Source organism: Erpetoichthys calabaricus, chromosome 4 (assembly GCF_900747795.2).
Source record: "Erpetoichthys calabaricus chromosome 4, fErpCal1.3, whole genome shotgun sequence".
In the NCBI taxonomy this organism is placed as follows: Eukaryota; Metazoa; Chordata; class Cladistia; order Polypteriformes; family Polypteridae; genus Erpetoichthys; species Erpetoichthys calabaricus.
Window position 1 is genome coordinate 168,939,601 of NC_041397.2, and position 16,376 is coordinate 168,955,976.

General features: G+C 38.7%; 1 protein-coding gene across 1 annotated transcript in view; it reads right to left on the minus strand.

Moving 5' to 3' along the window:
• The window catches only part of dcbld2 (discoidin, CUB and LCCL domain containing 2), a 143,120-nt gene extending 127,474 nt beyond the window's left edge, over window positions 1-15,646 (minus strand). The window contains exon 1 of the mRNA XM_028799915.2: window positions 15,223-15,646. Coding sequence (XP_028655748.2) covers window positions 15,223-15,331 — 109 coding nt within the window. The 5' untranslated portion in view covers window positions 15,332-15,646. The remainder of the gene's footprint in view (window positions 1-15,222) is intronic.
• Between the last annotated feature and the right edge of the window lie 730 nt (window positions 15,647-16,376).

The window sequence follows — 16,376 nt, forward strand, 5'->3', positions numbered from 1 at the left end:
CAGCATTCCACTTCCCAGAACCATATAGCAAAACAGGAAGCACCAGGACTCTAAAGACCTGGACCTTCGTCCGTATGCAGAGATATAGGGTGTGCCACACACCCCTTTCCAGGAACCTCATGACCCACCCATGCTCTCCCAATCTGTCTACTAACTTCATAGGAACAGTCACCAGAGACATGAATGTCACTGCAGAGGTAGTAAACCTCTCGACGAGCTCAACACTCTCTCCACAGTGAGACACACTGCTGAGGGCTGTGCCCAAGAGGTTATTAAAGTCCTGGATCTTGGTTATTATCCAGGACACTCAGCAAGTCCAGACACTCGAGACTTCTCGCTTATTCTCTCGAGAGCCCTATCAGAGTCTCCATTGACTCTGCAAAGATCACAGCATAGTAGGCAAAGTCAAGATCAGTGAATCTTTCTTCACTAACAGATGCCCTACAGCAGCTGGACCCCATGACCCTGGACTCTCAGTCCATGCAAGCATTAAAAAGAGAAGGAACAAGAACACACACCTGACGAACCCCAAAATCAAATGGAAAAAAAATGCGGATGTTCTGCCTTCACTCTGCACAGAACATTACATACAAGGGAGTCAAATTTAACAAAACTAGGTTCAAAACAAGTTCGAAGGCAACACATTGTAAACCTTTTATGCACTAGCTAATCTCTTAATAATGACGAAGCTTTAAATTACACTTTTTTTAAAACGTTTGATGCATCTTAAGGTGGCTCTCTGATCACAATAACTAACCTTTATTAACAGTTGGAAACAAACAGTGGATGTAACAGTCACAGGACTAGAAAAAAATGTTTGGAATAATGATAGGTGATGAACAGCAGGGTTAATCAGGTGGAGCAAGATCATTCAATGTTTACCTGTACTTTGTCATGATGGCCTGATGATATCATCACCTAGTCAACAGGTGTCAAACTACTCATCAAAGGCTAGTTTTCCATGTCTTACAGTATTTTGTGGGGATACCTTGAAAAAACACCTTATCCTACAGATTACAGGAATGTTTTCCATTACGTTGAGCTCATGCTTGTTTGTGCTACTCATATCAGTTATACAGTGCGAACAAGGCTATTCTACACAAAACAGAATAAAATTAAAAACTACACAACTCACTTAATGTCTCAACATTGAAAGATATAATCAAGGTATCTTCAGAAGGCCCTTCACTTGAAGAGTTTGATCTTGAGCTTTGGGTATGGTGCAACACAAATATGAGGAACAGGAAGTCTCAGCATTATTTTGTAAACAATCTGTCAACTATTTTTTTTTCTGTTGATTGTATATTTCTAATAACCAATTTTGTCCAAATAGTTCAAATGTGTTCAATATTTGAATATTTACTGAATAATTTGATACGCAGTTTGACAATATTCAGTATAGCCAACTAAAATAATTCCAACATGACAAAAAATATAACAATTATCAATAAAATATTTAAGTCAATGGGCGGCACGGTGGCGCAGTGGGTAGCACTGCTGCCCCGCAGTTGGGTGATCTGGGGACCTGGGTTCGCTTCCTGGGTCCTCCCTTTGTGGAGTTTGCATGTTCTCCCCGTGTCTGCGTGGGTTTCCTCCGGGCGCTCCGGTTTCCTCCCACAGTCCAAAGACATGCAGGTTAGGTGGATTGGTGATTCTAAATTGGCCCTAGTGTGTGCTTGGTGTGTGGGTGTGTTTGTGTGTGTCCTGCGGTGGGTTGGCACCCTGCCCGGGATTGGTTCCTACCTTGTGCCCTGTGTTGGCTGGGATTGGCTCCAGCAGACCCCCCGTGACCCTGTGTTCGGATTCAGCGGGTTGGAAAATGGATGGATGGATATTTAAGTCAATATTTTAATGCAGATTAATATATTGTAAAGTATAAATTATACCAACTCAAATCATACTGCAGTAGATGAACAACTTGTATCTCTTGAAGAGAAAACAAAGATAAAAACCAGTATTATATACTTTTGCAAATGCAGCGCATTACAGAATTATACATTGAACTTTTCAGTAACAGTTCATTTTTGCACAGCCAACTTTCCTACTGCTTTGCACTTTGTTATGAAGGGGCACTGCTAATGTTATTGCTATCATAACATTTAAACATTTATTAAAATGAGGATGAGCACGGCGGTTAAGTTTGTATGTAATCTTTTTACTTGTTTATATTTCTTGGTGTTGTGCAATTTAAGCACAGAAAAAGCTTTATGTTTGTGTGCAATTTACTTTTTCATTTGGAACATTTTCTGCTTAAAAAAAAATACATACTGTTTCAGACATATGAGGCAAAGAGAAGAAATGGGTGCAACCCTTTACACCACACAACACTTCATAAGCAGCCTTCAGAAAAACTCACATGTTGCACTTCTTTTTTAGGAGATGTGAGGGTGGTTGGACGTTCAGACTGCTTGCACCAACTTGAGAACATAGAAAGAGCAAAGAACTGTTTTACTTAAAATGTGCTTATATTCATACCTTTTTAATGTTAAAATTAGGATTTTCTCAAACTGTATGGTCTGTACATTTGCAATCTAAACTGCAATAGAAATTGTGTTCTCCAGGTGGGCAGATGGCTGCCCAATACTGTGGCACAAACTCTCTGCAGTTTGGATTAACTCAGCCGGATTAAAAAAAAAAAAAAACAAAACAAAAAAAAAATACATCCAATTGAATCAGCCTGATCGCTTATGGAATATGATTAACAATTTAATGATTGGAAAAAATGCCCAAAATAACTTTATAAAGCTGACCTATGTTTATATAGGATGTTGTTGTTGCTCAATCTGGCAAAAAGTGAAAATGCAACTCTGCCCAAAGTAAAGCTAACAAATGCATTTAACAACTAGTTTATTGTTTTCAGCTAGCCTAAGTAGTGAATAGTTATTTTACTTAAATACACTCATGAGTAACAGTAACAGCAATTGATAAATGCATTTAGCAAACAATGTATCTGTTTTGTCTGAAGAAATACCATGGCTTTAACTATTGTCCCAGTGCTAGTAACTAGCATGAATTTCTCAAGTTAACTAGTTTCCAACAGTAAAATAATTATTGTTGTACAGATTAAGAGCAAGTGGTTTACTTGCGGCACTGCTGTCTTTTCTGTTTGCTATATTTCAACGTACTTCCTCTTTAGGTGTCAATGCATTGAGCCAGTACTGTTGTGGAACACCACACAATGATCAAACAACCACTTTCTCAAATTTTTGGGTGAAAAACGGACACAAAGAGGAGAATTTTGACTGATGTTTGGCAGAACTTTCTGCTGAATGTGGTGCAGCTGTTGCCTGGATTAGCTTTCTCAAAACAGCACAGAGAGTTGTAGCATGATGGGGTGCATTGTGGGGGAAGGGTAGGAGCAACTAGTTGATTAAGAAAATACAATTAAATCAAATATTTTAGCTAACTAGTTGATTACATCAAATAATCGTGGCATTATAAAAACAGTATAAAGGATGACCAAGCAACACTGATCTTTTTTTGGTCAGTGGTACTGACTTACAATCTGACGAGCAGACACTCAGTTTCTGACTGTACATAGTTTTAATGATCAAACAAAAAGTACATAGTTCTAAAATTTGAACAAAAGACTAAACTTCAGTTAGAGCTCAGCCATAATGAAGGACTGCAAGGAATGGATGATAAAAGGGCACAAAAATGTATATACATAGAATAGACACAGTAGGTAATTTTTTTAATGTTAACATGAACTATTTTGGTTCTGTAATTTGGTGACCAAAAAAAAGCTATTTGGCTCCTAAATGTTTTGTTTCAGAAGCAAATGGCTCCTAAGTATTTTTTTTTTAGTCAGGAGCCCTGAAATTGATGTTTGCTCTTGCTTATGTTTGTGAACTCATCCATAATTAGCCCTACAGGACTCAACTTAGCTGCAATAATTGTGTCACCCATCGGTGTACTTTTAGTTTAGAACTGTGTCTCAGCCTCATGCATAATGTATATGTTATGCACTTTAATTGCTTCACATTTCAATTGACACAGAGTGCCAAAAATTGTTGTTGTCAAATTCATTCTTAGCTGCCATCCTAAGTGCATGTATAGTATCTGGGAGCCTCTGCCAACAACAAATTTTATATATAAATGTTGAAACTAGTCTGCCATTTGCATCTGTTTTAAAGCAACATCATCAGCTGAATTGTCAGATTATCAAATCAATGTCGAAGTTCTGAAACATTGACTGGAAATTTTTATTATACAATTGAAATGCTATGTGAAACAGATCACTTAATCTCCACTATAGACTAGTTAAGAGATTCTATTTTACTTGTCACAAATTAAGATCAATAATATTCAAACAATGAGTAGCAAAAGTGTTCTGGTACTGGGGATGTATTTGTTTTAATAATGATCTCCTATTTATCCTGCCTTGTTATCTTTGATAACTTACATGAAGCTAAAAGTTAAAATGAAATAAGTCACTTAATTGCATTTCTGAACTTTCAATATTTTTGGATCAAATCACCAGTTAACAGTGGCTTTTCTCCATTTTCAGCAACAGAGTATTCAATTAAACCGTTCAGGATTTATAATAATAATAATAATAAAAACGCTATTACAATCCCATACCGAAATATAACCTACAAGGACTGTAGAGCTATTAACGATTGTTTTTTCTTTCAATGTTTGTAACCTCCAGAAACATGTCACTGTCACTGCTCATTTCAATTTAAACAAATAATTACAGTAAAAGAAGCTGCTTTTATAGAAACAATGCGAAAACATTCAAAATATCAAAAACAGAATTGTTTGAAAGAACACACACAAGGAAGGAAAGAAATCATAAAAGAACATATACTCATATTAGCAAATAAGCCACACAAATGCCCTGTTGTCTTTGTTTATCAGCTGGAATGACTACCACACTATCTCACACTTCACAGCACAAAACTTCTACCTCCCTCTCATCTTTCACCCATCTCCCACTTCCTCTTTTTAAGGACACCCAAAAAAAAATAAAAAAATAATCCATTATCTGATCTACCATTCCTTGACGTATTCACCTTAAGGCAGAAAACAGTCTTGAAATCTCACCTGGGTTCACCAGGAAGGTCACAGGCGGAGATATAAAGTTTTCGGATCAGGTCACACTGCCTTCAAATGACTGGTCTTCTAAAAACAGCTACAACCACAGTGCTCAAGACCATTCCAATCCTAGTATTGCCCTTAAAATGCCAGGCCTCTAAGGCAGCTTACACAAGCAGGCAATAGTCTCTCACCTGACACAGATGAGAAATGCTTGATGCCCTGTGCCATTCTAGAGGAAATGTGCTAGTCTCCTCAGTTTGCATTTGCTAGGCTTCTCGCATGGTTGTATCCTGGGGAGCACTATATTTTTAGGCAGAGATCCAATGGCTAACATTATCCTGCAATGACTAACTATAACAAACTGCTACAAACTGACAAAACAAAAGTACACGTGTAAAACAGTTTTCAAATGGTAAAATGCTGCACATGTATGACAGGTTAAACAGTGAAAAGCAGGGCAACTCTTGTCAAATTAAGTTGGAGTTGAACAAACCATATACCATATATACTCGCGTTTAAGTTCTCCCGCAGATAAGTCGGGACTTTACTGTATAATCTCTGGTAATTTATAATGTCACTTGTATACAGTGGGGCAAAAAAGTATTTAGTCAGCCACCAATTGTGCAAATTCTCCCACTTAAAAAAAGATGAGAGAGGCCTGCAATTTTCATCATAGGTATACCTCAACGATGAGAGACAAAATGAGAAAAAAAATCCAGAAAATCACATTGTCTGATTTTTAAAGAATTTATTTGCAAATTATGGTGGAAAATAAGTATTTGGTCACCTACAAACAAGCAAGATTTCTGGCTCTTACAGACCTGTAACTTCTTCTGTAAGAGGCTCCTCTGTCCTCCACTTGTTACCTTTATTAATGGTACCTGTTTGAACTCGTTATCAATATAAAAGACACCTGTCCACAACCTCAAACAGTCACACTCCAAACTCCACTATGGCCACGACCAAAGAGCTGTCAAAGGACACCAGAAACAAAATTGCAGACCTGCACCAGGCTGGGAAGACTGAGTCTGCAATAGGTAAGCAGCTTGGTGTGAAGAAATCAACTGTGGGAGCAATTATTAGAAAATGGAAGACATACAAGACCACTGATAATCTCCCTCAATCTGGAGCTCCACGCAAGATCTCACCCCGTGGGGTCAAAATGATCTCAAGAACGGTGAGCAAAAATCCCAGAACCACACGGGGGGGACCTAGTGAATGACCTGCAGAGAGCTGGGACCAAAGTAACAAAGGCTACCATCAGTAACACACTACGCCGCCAGGGACTCAAATCCTGCAGTGCCAGACGTGTCCCCCTGCTTAAGCCAGTACATGTGCAGGCCCGTCTGAAGTTTGCTAGAGAGCATTTGGATGATCCAGAAGAGGATTGGGAGAATGTCATATGGTCAGATGAAAAAAACTCTACTTGTCGTGTTTGGAGGAGAAAGAATGCTGAGTTGCATCCAAAGAACACCATACCTACTGTAAAGCATGAGGGTGGAAACATCATGCTTTGGGGCTGTTTTTCTGCAAAGGGACCAGGATGACTGATCCGTGTAAAGGAAAGAATTAAAGGGGCCATGTATCATCAGATTTTGAGTGAAAACCTCCTTCCATCAGCAAGGGCATTGAAGATGAAATGTGGCTGGGTCTTTCAGCATGACAATGATCCCAAACACACTGCCCGGGTAATGAAGGAGTGGCTTCGTAAGAAGCATTTCAAGGTCCTGGAGTGGCCTAGCCAGTCTCCAGATCTCAACCCCACAGAAAATCTTTGGAGGGAGTTGAAAGTCAGTGTTGCCCAGCGACAGCCCCAAAACATCACTGCTCTAGAGGAGATCTGCATGGAGGAATAGGCCAAAATACCAGCAACAGTGTGTGAAAACCTTGTGAAGACTTACAGAAAACGTTTGACCTCTGTCATTGCCAACAAAGGGTATATAACAAAGTATTGAGATGAACTTTTGTTATTGACCAAATACTTTTTTTCCACCATAATTTGCAAATAAATTCTTCAAAAATCAGACAATGTGATTTTCTGGATTTTTTTTTCTCATAGTTGAGGTATACCTATGATGAAAATTACAGGCCTCTCATCTTTTTAAGTGGGAGAACTTGCACAATTGGTGGCTGACTAAATACTTTTTTGCCCCACTGTAAGTCGAATGCGGAAAACTCACGCTGTTGGCCCAAGAGATTATGATATGCTAACGCCCACCTGAAAGAGTAACCACAGAACACACTGCTTTTAATCGGGGTGTGTGTGTGTGTGTGTGGCAATGCGCTGTATCAGCACGTGCTCCTAACCTCTCTCTCTGTATTGTGCCTACGTGACCACACGGCCTGCGTTGTCCCCAGAAATTTTTTCCACCCGTTTGGCATGAAAAAGTAGCCAGGTGGGATGGGGAAATTTGGTGGTGGGGAAAATTAAATGTGCACTATTAGTTAATTATGATTAATTATTTTCCAATGCTCAATATGAGTTCCTTTTTTAAGGTTTGACACTTGTGCCAGAATATTTTTATTAAATTTAAGAAGTATCCAATTCAGGATCCTGCAACCCTAACAAAAATTTTAAATAACAATTGTTATGAAATAAACCAAGAGGCACAAGTATTGTCACTGTCGGGAAGAATAGTGAAAACAATTTGGAAAAAAGTATGGGACACCTAATGAAGAAAAATTAAAAAATATTCTTCAAAGCCAACTTGCATATGCAGAAGGTGTCTTCAGTTAAATATTTATTCTTCTTTTCTTCCAAGAAGCCCAGTTGTCTGCAGTTTTCCCATAATCAAAGTCCCCAGGATCTGGGCCCTCCAAGGAGATCAGCATGAGATTATTTAGCGTGCTTTGATTCATGCGATTTCTCAAACATGTCTTGATCCTTTTAAGGGCAGAAAACCCCCTTTTCCCTTTCACATTCAGCTGTGCTCACTGGGATCACTAGCCCAACATGAGCTGGTTTGGCTAAATTTGCAAACGACTCAGAGCTCTGATGTCGTTGCCATTTTTAGTAAAATCTGTTTTTGATTTGAAGTCTTTGTATGATTGACTTCTGATCATTTATGATGGAACTGTCCATTCTTGCCTGCTACTTTCATATTTTAAAATTGGAGGGCTACCATTTTTGGAGTAATGATCAAAAAGAATTTCAGCAGACTCACTTGAATCGTGAGTTTCTGCATTGAAAACTTTTGAAAAGCTGGAAATAATTGGCATGTCAGGGAATCTTGCATCTAGGTGCTTGACAGCTGTCTCTAGGTATTTATCATATATTGCAGTTTTGAATGACAATACAACACTCTGTGTATAAACAATGCGGAGATCTGACCATTCTTCTGCCAGACAATGATGAAGGCTTTGAAAATATCTCCCAGGAGTGTCTTTCAACTCCATGATGGACAATTTTGTGGTGAGCAAAATTGGCTCAGTTTCGGCAAGATGCCTTAGATAAATTGGACAACAAAGGTAATACATCTGAAAGCATCAGAGAGTAAACAATATTGTACGTTTTAATACATCTGCTTAATCTTTCAGCTGTGATGACATTTCGTTCAGTGGCCTCAGCTATGACACTCCTCATACACTGTCGTAGTGACTGTACTGCAGAGTCATGAGACAGCCATCTAGTGTCACTGGTCATTTTCAGCTCAATCTGGGGAATGTTCAGAATATTTTGGATTTCTGTTAAACCAGCCATCCTAACTGAAGAATTTTGGAAGAAATAGAACAGCTGCCTTAAGATGTCATTCAGTTTTGTTAAATAAGGTACAGCAGCTGCTGCTTGGGCACTTGCAAGGGCTAATCGGTGGTTTACACAGTGGCAGCTGACCAAGAGTCCAGATGTTTTATCTTTAAGCAGTTTTACCACACCTTTCTGTTATCCCAATCATAACAGCCGCTCCATCTGACCCTAGTCCAACCAGATTAGCAGTTTTCAATCCTAGAGTGTCCATAGTCTCACTCAGTGTGTTGGTTATAGTCTCCGCTTTGCCATCAATCATATTGCGGGTTGATACAAAACTAATTTTGACCTCTTTAGTGACCTGGCAAACATTTAATGTAAATAATTAATTGTTTTACAAGTGAAATGTCTGTGGTTTCATCACACAGAATACTGAAAAAAATTTTCAGCATGTACATTTTTCAGTATGTTAGACTTTATTCCTGATACTAAGACATCCAGCAGCTCTTGCATTATTCTTTCAGAGGTGTAATGTGCATTTTTACTAACATTGAGATGTTGTAAAAAGGAACAACCCATTTCTTTACAGTGTTCCAATGGCTTTTCAAACAACGTTGTATGTGGCAACTCATTTTTTGCCAACCAATACATGGATCTTACAGAGATGCCTTTGTGGGAGCTTTAAGTTATTTAACATAGATAGAGATCTTTCAATTTGACCGATTCCTATTTGCTCTAGTACAAACTTTCTTAAAAGGTCAGCAGAAGACTCAATGTGCGTTTTACTGTTTTCATGGTCCAGCAAGTTTTCTTTTCGAATTCTTGTACATGGCACATTTACCCAAGGTAACTCCCTCCTTGGGGGGGGTGTTTGTTTGAATATATCATGCACAATGAGCACCACATACCATTAGTCAATCAAAATTTTTAAACCACCGTTTGTTTATGCCAGATAAGTGGTGCTTAGATTTATCAATTGGCAGTGTGTGTGCTAAAGAGATTCCCCATGATGGACCAGCTACTACAATGTCTTTGTCTGAAATTGCCACATCAGTAGTTGACGCTGCACCTTCATTAGTTTGTGGTGTCTCTTTTCTGAAATAACTGAGCAGTGTTGTTTTCTGAACAATTTTAATACTCATGTTGGTAAAACGTTTGAAAAAAATTTAAAGTACCTATGAATAAGACTTGAGTGGGAAAGTGGGAGCCTGTTGGATATTCAATGCGCACTTGCACTACCACAGGCCAAGATATGAACAATAAAAGGAATGGCAGATGGGTCACTTTAACAAAACCCTCAGCAATTCAGTGACAAAACTTTTGCTCAGGACATAGTGTGTGCTGCAAGGGTTTCTGCACACTTTTTTGCAATATTGATGCAGGTCCAAATATGAGCAAATATAAGAACGGTAGATGGGGTCACTTTAACAAAACCCTCAGTAATACTGAAAAAAAAAAAAAAAAAAAAAACTTTTCCTCAGGAAACAGTGTGTGCTGCAAGGATTTCTGCGCACCTGCAATATAGACGCTGGTCCGAATATGAGCAAATATACGAACGGCAGATGGGGTCACTTCAACAAAACCCTCAGTATGAGCAAATATAAAAATGGCAGAGGGAGTGACTTTAACAGGAACCACAGTGAGTGCTACAAGGATTTTTGCACATAGAACACACCTAATGCTTAAACAACTGTGTGTGTATATATATTCATGGCATTCGTAGTCTGAATCACAATCTGATTGTATGGGTGGTTACCTACCAGGTAACGCTTGTGGTTGGTCAGCAAGTCGGCTAACATTTGCCACGGTGCCCTCCTTCAGTTTTGAGAAGCAGATCATAGAATGGTTGAAATAGTTTACTGTCAAATAATGCAAAGAGTACGCGACACGTGTTTCGCCCTAATTCTGGGCTCATCAGGCATACACACTCACTGCACCCCCTCTCGGGAATCGAACCCCGGACGGGAGGCGAACCACACGCCGTGGTGCAATGTAAGAGAACATGTAACATAGAGTTGTCCATGTGAAAAGCATGGATTTTCCAAAATGATGTCTTTAACTTGGAGTGATTGCCCTTCAGCCTTAGTAATTCACATAGCAAAATACAAACGAATAGGAAATTCTAGCCTTTTGAAATCAAAGGGTAAATCATTCAGAATCAGCGGAATTCTTTGTATGAAAACACGTTGACGTCTTACGCAAGGTTTGAGACAGCCTTGAAATAGACTTTTTTGAACAGGAAATTGTAGACGTTTCAAATCAAAGGGTAAATCATTCAGAATCAGCGGAATTCTTTGTATGAAAACATCATGACATCTTGCGCAATATTTGAGACGGCCTTGAAATAGACTTTTTTGTGGCATTGGAAGTGGACTTTCTAATGCCATGTCTTTTTTTTGGTGGCATATATTAGCGAAAAGCAGGACAATTATAATGTGTCACATTGTATTACGTACGGAATAAGCACCAGAGTGAGATGAATGTACGTTATTTACAATACATCGGAAAGCGAGCAAATAGCACCACAAATACGGAAAGCCAGTCACGCGCACTGGGTCATTCACATTTTACATCCATACGGCAGTTCCCCTTCACACAATGAAAGCAGTCGGCTTTCTCATACTTGGACACTTCCGCAATGTCTTGGCAATTTAAAGAAACATTGGTAAAGAGGGATGAACAGAGACCAAACGTGCTACTAGATGGTGCCGCCATTAACGTCTGTTGTAACTTGGAGCCATCTTGTCGATGATAAGTACGGGGACTTTTTGCGAACATTGTGTCAGTCAATAGGTGTCCTGCGTTTGACCAAGGACATTTTTCCCAACCAAACACACCCCATGACCTCCTCCTGGTCACAAAGCAGCCCCATGCCCAGTTTGGTGGCGATCGGATGCCCGGTGCAGATTTGTATGGTGGACAAACAAACATAGACTCTGCTTTATATATTAGATGAAAAAAAGGCATGGCACCTGTGAGAATGTTGCCAATGCCTTTCAAAATACACCAACTATATTCAAAATACATCAACTACTGTAGATGTCAAAACAGAAAATACAATTTATTTCAAAGGGGCAATGTGCAAGTAGTAAGTAGTTCACCCCTTTGTGAATTTAGTGTGATCATCTGAGCTTGGCAGGGGAGTGGGGTGGTTACCCTTGGTGAATTGAGCACAAGAGGAGTTGGTCCCACACAATCACCAGAGAGTCAGCACATTATATGAATGAAGTACGATTGAGCACAACTGTCAAAGTAAAGGTTGGGAAGGTTGTTCAGAATCAGCTGCGATCAACTTGCTATGCTGCTACTATGAACTGAGTGCAATCGTCGGAGCATTGGGGGGGGGGGGGGGGGGGGGGGGGGGGGGGGTGTTGGGTCTGGGGATCAACCATGGTCCATTCCAGCTGGTTGGAAAACTAATTTAAGGCTAATTACACGATAATTTATTTCAGTTAGAGTACAGGTAGGTTAAGTGACAAGCTTGGGGTCACTTTATTGGAAAAACTGAACAATCAAACATGGGTCTTAAAGTCCAGTCGAATGGCCACTACATCACAGTGCCCAAGAAAAATGTGTTAGGTGAACTGTGGCTTCAGGTTGAGATGATATGGGAAATGTATCCTGTGATAGATCATAGACAGAAAATAGAAGACTAGCACAAATTAAACTCTGTAATATTCTCCTGTGCAAATAAAGATGATAAAAAGTTATCGACCAAAAATGTCATCAAATATTGCCTAAGAACCTTACCAGATGTGCTGTACTAATAAAGAACTAAATAAATAAATCAGCTTCTTATAAACCACAGCAATTGAAAACTGTTCAAACAGTATGGATGACAGAAATATATTTCCTAGAACACACTGCATTGAGAAGCATTTTGACTCTTGTATAATCACTCTGTATTTTAAGAGAGCAAGAAACACCTGAGATGGCACAGTGGCATAACAATAACTGTTCAATACTCACAGCTGTAGAAGACTGGGATTAAATCCTCATTAGTCAACTGTCAGTGTTAAGTAAATACATTGAACCCATTTTTTTCAGTATTCTGAATACGTATGAGTAGTGTTAAATTCATTAAATGTTGTTAGCACATATGTTACGATTAATTGGTCTGCCTCTTAACATTCATTAAAACTAAACAGTTCTTAAAGTGTGGAATGCTTCTGGCCAGAAATAAATACATGATTCAAACCTTGTTCTTCCATTAAGAATCTCTTTAGTTACCAGTGAAATTTATATATGACTGCAAATTACATACTTTATTTTTTTTTTAAAGTGTAGGTCAGCAGTCATATAGGATAATACATATACAGTGGTACCTTGAGTTACGAGTGCCCCAACGTATGAGTTTTTTGTGATATGAACCGTCACTAGGTCGATTTTTTGCCTCGAGTTACGAGCCAAAATTCGAAATACGAGCCATCAAACAGCTTGTTGCCGCACATTCCGAGGAACTGACGACGGAGGAGTTGACGGAACTACAGACACAGCAACATACGGAGGTTCTGCAGGAGATCGGTATCGCGGAGGAGGCAGAGGAGGAGGAGGAGGTTACCTCATAAAGTGAGATAAAGGAAGTGTTTGCAATGTGGGAAAAAGTTTCAAACTTTAAAGAAACACCCTGAAAAAGTTGCAATTGATCGTGCAACGGCGCTATTTAATGACACTTGCCTAACACTTGACTTTATTGAAAACAAACCCTGAAAAAATTGCAACTGATCGTGCAGCGGCGCTATTTAATGACACTTGCCTAACTCATTTCAGAAACATTCTAAAGGGGAGGACTAAACAAAGCTCCTTGGATAGGTTTCTGTTGAAACGCCTTGAGAATGAAAGTGAGGAAAGCGTGGCAAAAAAAGAAAAAAAAAAACTAGTAAAGAAGAAAATTAAGTGAAGCAAAAGTGAAAGAAAAAAACATTACAATATGCTAATCAGCTTTGCCAGCATCTGTTTATTTCTTGAGATTCTCCTTTATGTATTAGGTTTTATTTTGTTTGTATACAATATTTGTTCATTATAAATAAATGTTTTCAACATAAGAAAAATGTAACAAAAAATCTGGGTGTTTTTTTGGGGACTGACAAATTTAATCTCATTTCAATTAATTTCAATGGGGAAAATTATACAAGCATTTTGACTTACGAGCTCGGTCATGGAACGAATTAAACTCATATCTCAAGGTACCACTGTACTAGCAAATTAAACATAGTTTATTTCAAAGCAGTAATTTGATTCAGAATAAGAAAAACTGCAATGAAAAACAAAACCTACCCAAGGCAGAAACAGAGCAAACTTGTTGGTTGTCATTTTTATTTGAAAAACTGGGTGTGAACTGCATATATCAGAAAAACTCAAATTTAAATAGATACAGCCTCATATGAACATAAACAAACTGGTTTCACACTAATGAAATAGGTAAGTGATCATGGCAATCATCAGGACCTAAAGCTCACAGCACAGGAGCAGAATTTTAACTCTTCCTTCCTGAATGGGCGGCTAAACAAATTTTATTAATTTTTTTACCCTTTAAGAAATTTGCTTTGTTTGCTGCAGGTATCTTAGAAAAAAACATAACAGATTTACACAAATGAGACTGCATTGTCATCATCATCACACTGCAGTATGTTTATTAAATAAATAAAGGAAGCCTTTGCAAAAAAAACTAAGATCTTCTATTCAGTTAAATGAAACAAATCCTAAACAGGAATATATATATAAGAACAAATCAGAAATTAACCAAAGATTTAGTAAGAGGAAATGCAAAACATGCAGACAGTGCCCAGGCCTGGATCTAAAGAAAAGTCTCTTGCACTGTGAGGATGTCAGATGTACTGCTATGCTGGGAGATGAATTGTGCTGAAGCAAACAATATACTTTTTTGGCAATGATTATTAAAAAAAAAAAAAAAATGGTTAACATCGATTTTTGTGTAGTCATGGTGGACAAAACATGGATCAGGTCACATCAATGATCGTACTGCCAAATTAATAAGGATATAAACTGCCAATTATAACTAGCTGAAGAGCAAAAGAATGCTTTCTCTTTTCGAGCTGCACGAAGACAACCCAAATATACCCTACCTTAACCCAACCAACCAACCCCAATTCAATCCCTATTTCTAATATTGTATTTGCCTACTCACTATTATTAAGAGGAGGGGACTTTACTACAAGTTCAATGTGTCCTGTTGATTAACAGCCTTTACGGTACCAATATTCCCTTTTAAGTCATGTAACAGGTGTGCCATTAACAGTTCTGTTAATTAGAAACTAAATATATTTTGCAAAAACCTTAAGAAAAAAATACGCCGAACTTAGTGGGCGAACAAGATCACGCCTACACACTCTATATCTTTGACACGCACACTTGGTTGTTTCTACAACACAGGAGACATTCCTTTGAAAACGCTGCAAAGAGGGTGATTTTGTCAATCAATTCCGTAGACGTCGTATTTCTGTATATTTATAAACCCTGGGTAATTCGCCTACCTTTCTGTGCTCGTGTTGTTCTGCTGTTCACGACGATAATCGCAAGCGTAGAAATGAAGAAAAGCCCTGCCTCGCTGCTTTCGGCTCTCAACATTCCCACTGCGTCCATGCCAGCCTGCAATCCGAATGCATAATGAAGTGCGTTTTATTAATGAATTTCTTTTCCTTCTTCTTTCAAGATTCTGTTCTCAGACAAGAACCTAGTAATACGTCCCCGCAAACGTGCGTACACTCGTGTCTTCGCGTCTGATCCGGCCTTCGTTAATCTCCTCCTCTCTTTCCCAATCTAGTAATTGAGTTTCCTTATTACTTTCCCCGGCTCGGCTCTCATTGCTACAGCTAAACTGCTGCTCGGACACGCGCGCAAGCCTCTCAACGACTTCCGCTCCCCCACAATGCAACGCAGATACCAAGAGACTCCTAGGAGCCTTCAACTGGGAATGTGGACCAGGCTTACCGTATGAAAGAACTTTACTTTCTCTTTAAATTCAGTATACCGTTGCAATAGAACTTAAACTTTTCTCGTTATCAGTATCACGTAGCACTTACAGGTATGACAGTTAATTGTTCGATAGGTGATAGTAATTGGCAGTTGCAGCCAGCAGTTAAGCGCATCTGGTCAGTATAATGGTGAAGGAAGAAACGATATATGCAATAAAATTTTGTTTCTGATAAGCAAGCAGGTACGGTGTGCTAAAAATAGCCTCAAGTGTTTAAAAATCCATTCATATGTACATTTTGATCCGTTTTTCACATAGATTTTCATTGTGGAGGAATATGCATGGTGTTTTATTGCTTTGCTCAGTTGCATGTCCCATTGTTTATGAAAACATAAATTAAAGTTCTCGTTTTTCTTCTAATGATTTTTTAAAAATTAAAATATATCCCTTCTAGGACTGTGAGCCAGACGTTTTGTGAAGCTTGTGTATATATGAGTCCATTACAGCTATATTTTGTCCAAGGATATGAGCTACTGATAGGGTAAACCATGGGAAGTTGGTCTAAGGTGTGAAGCCATCTACAAATGATCTTCATGACAGCTTTTAATTAAGTCTAAGAGAAACTCACCATCATTTTCCCTGAAACTGGAATTCCAGGACCATCTCCTGAAGTCAAGCTTGGGAATAATGTTTGCTGGCCATTACCTAGTTACT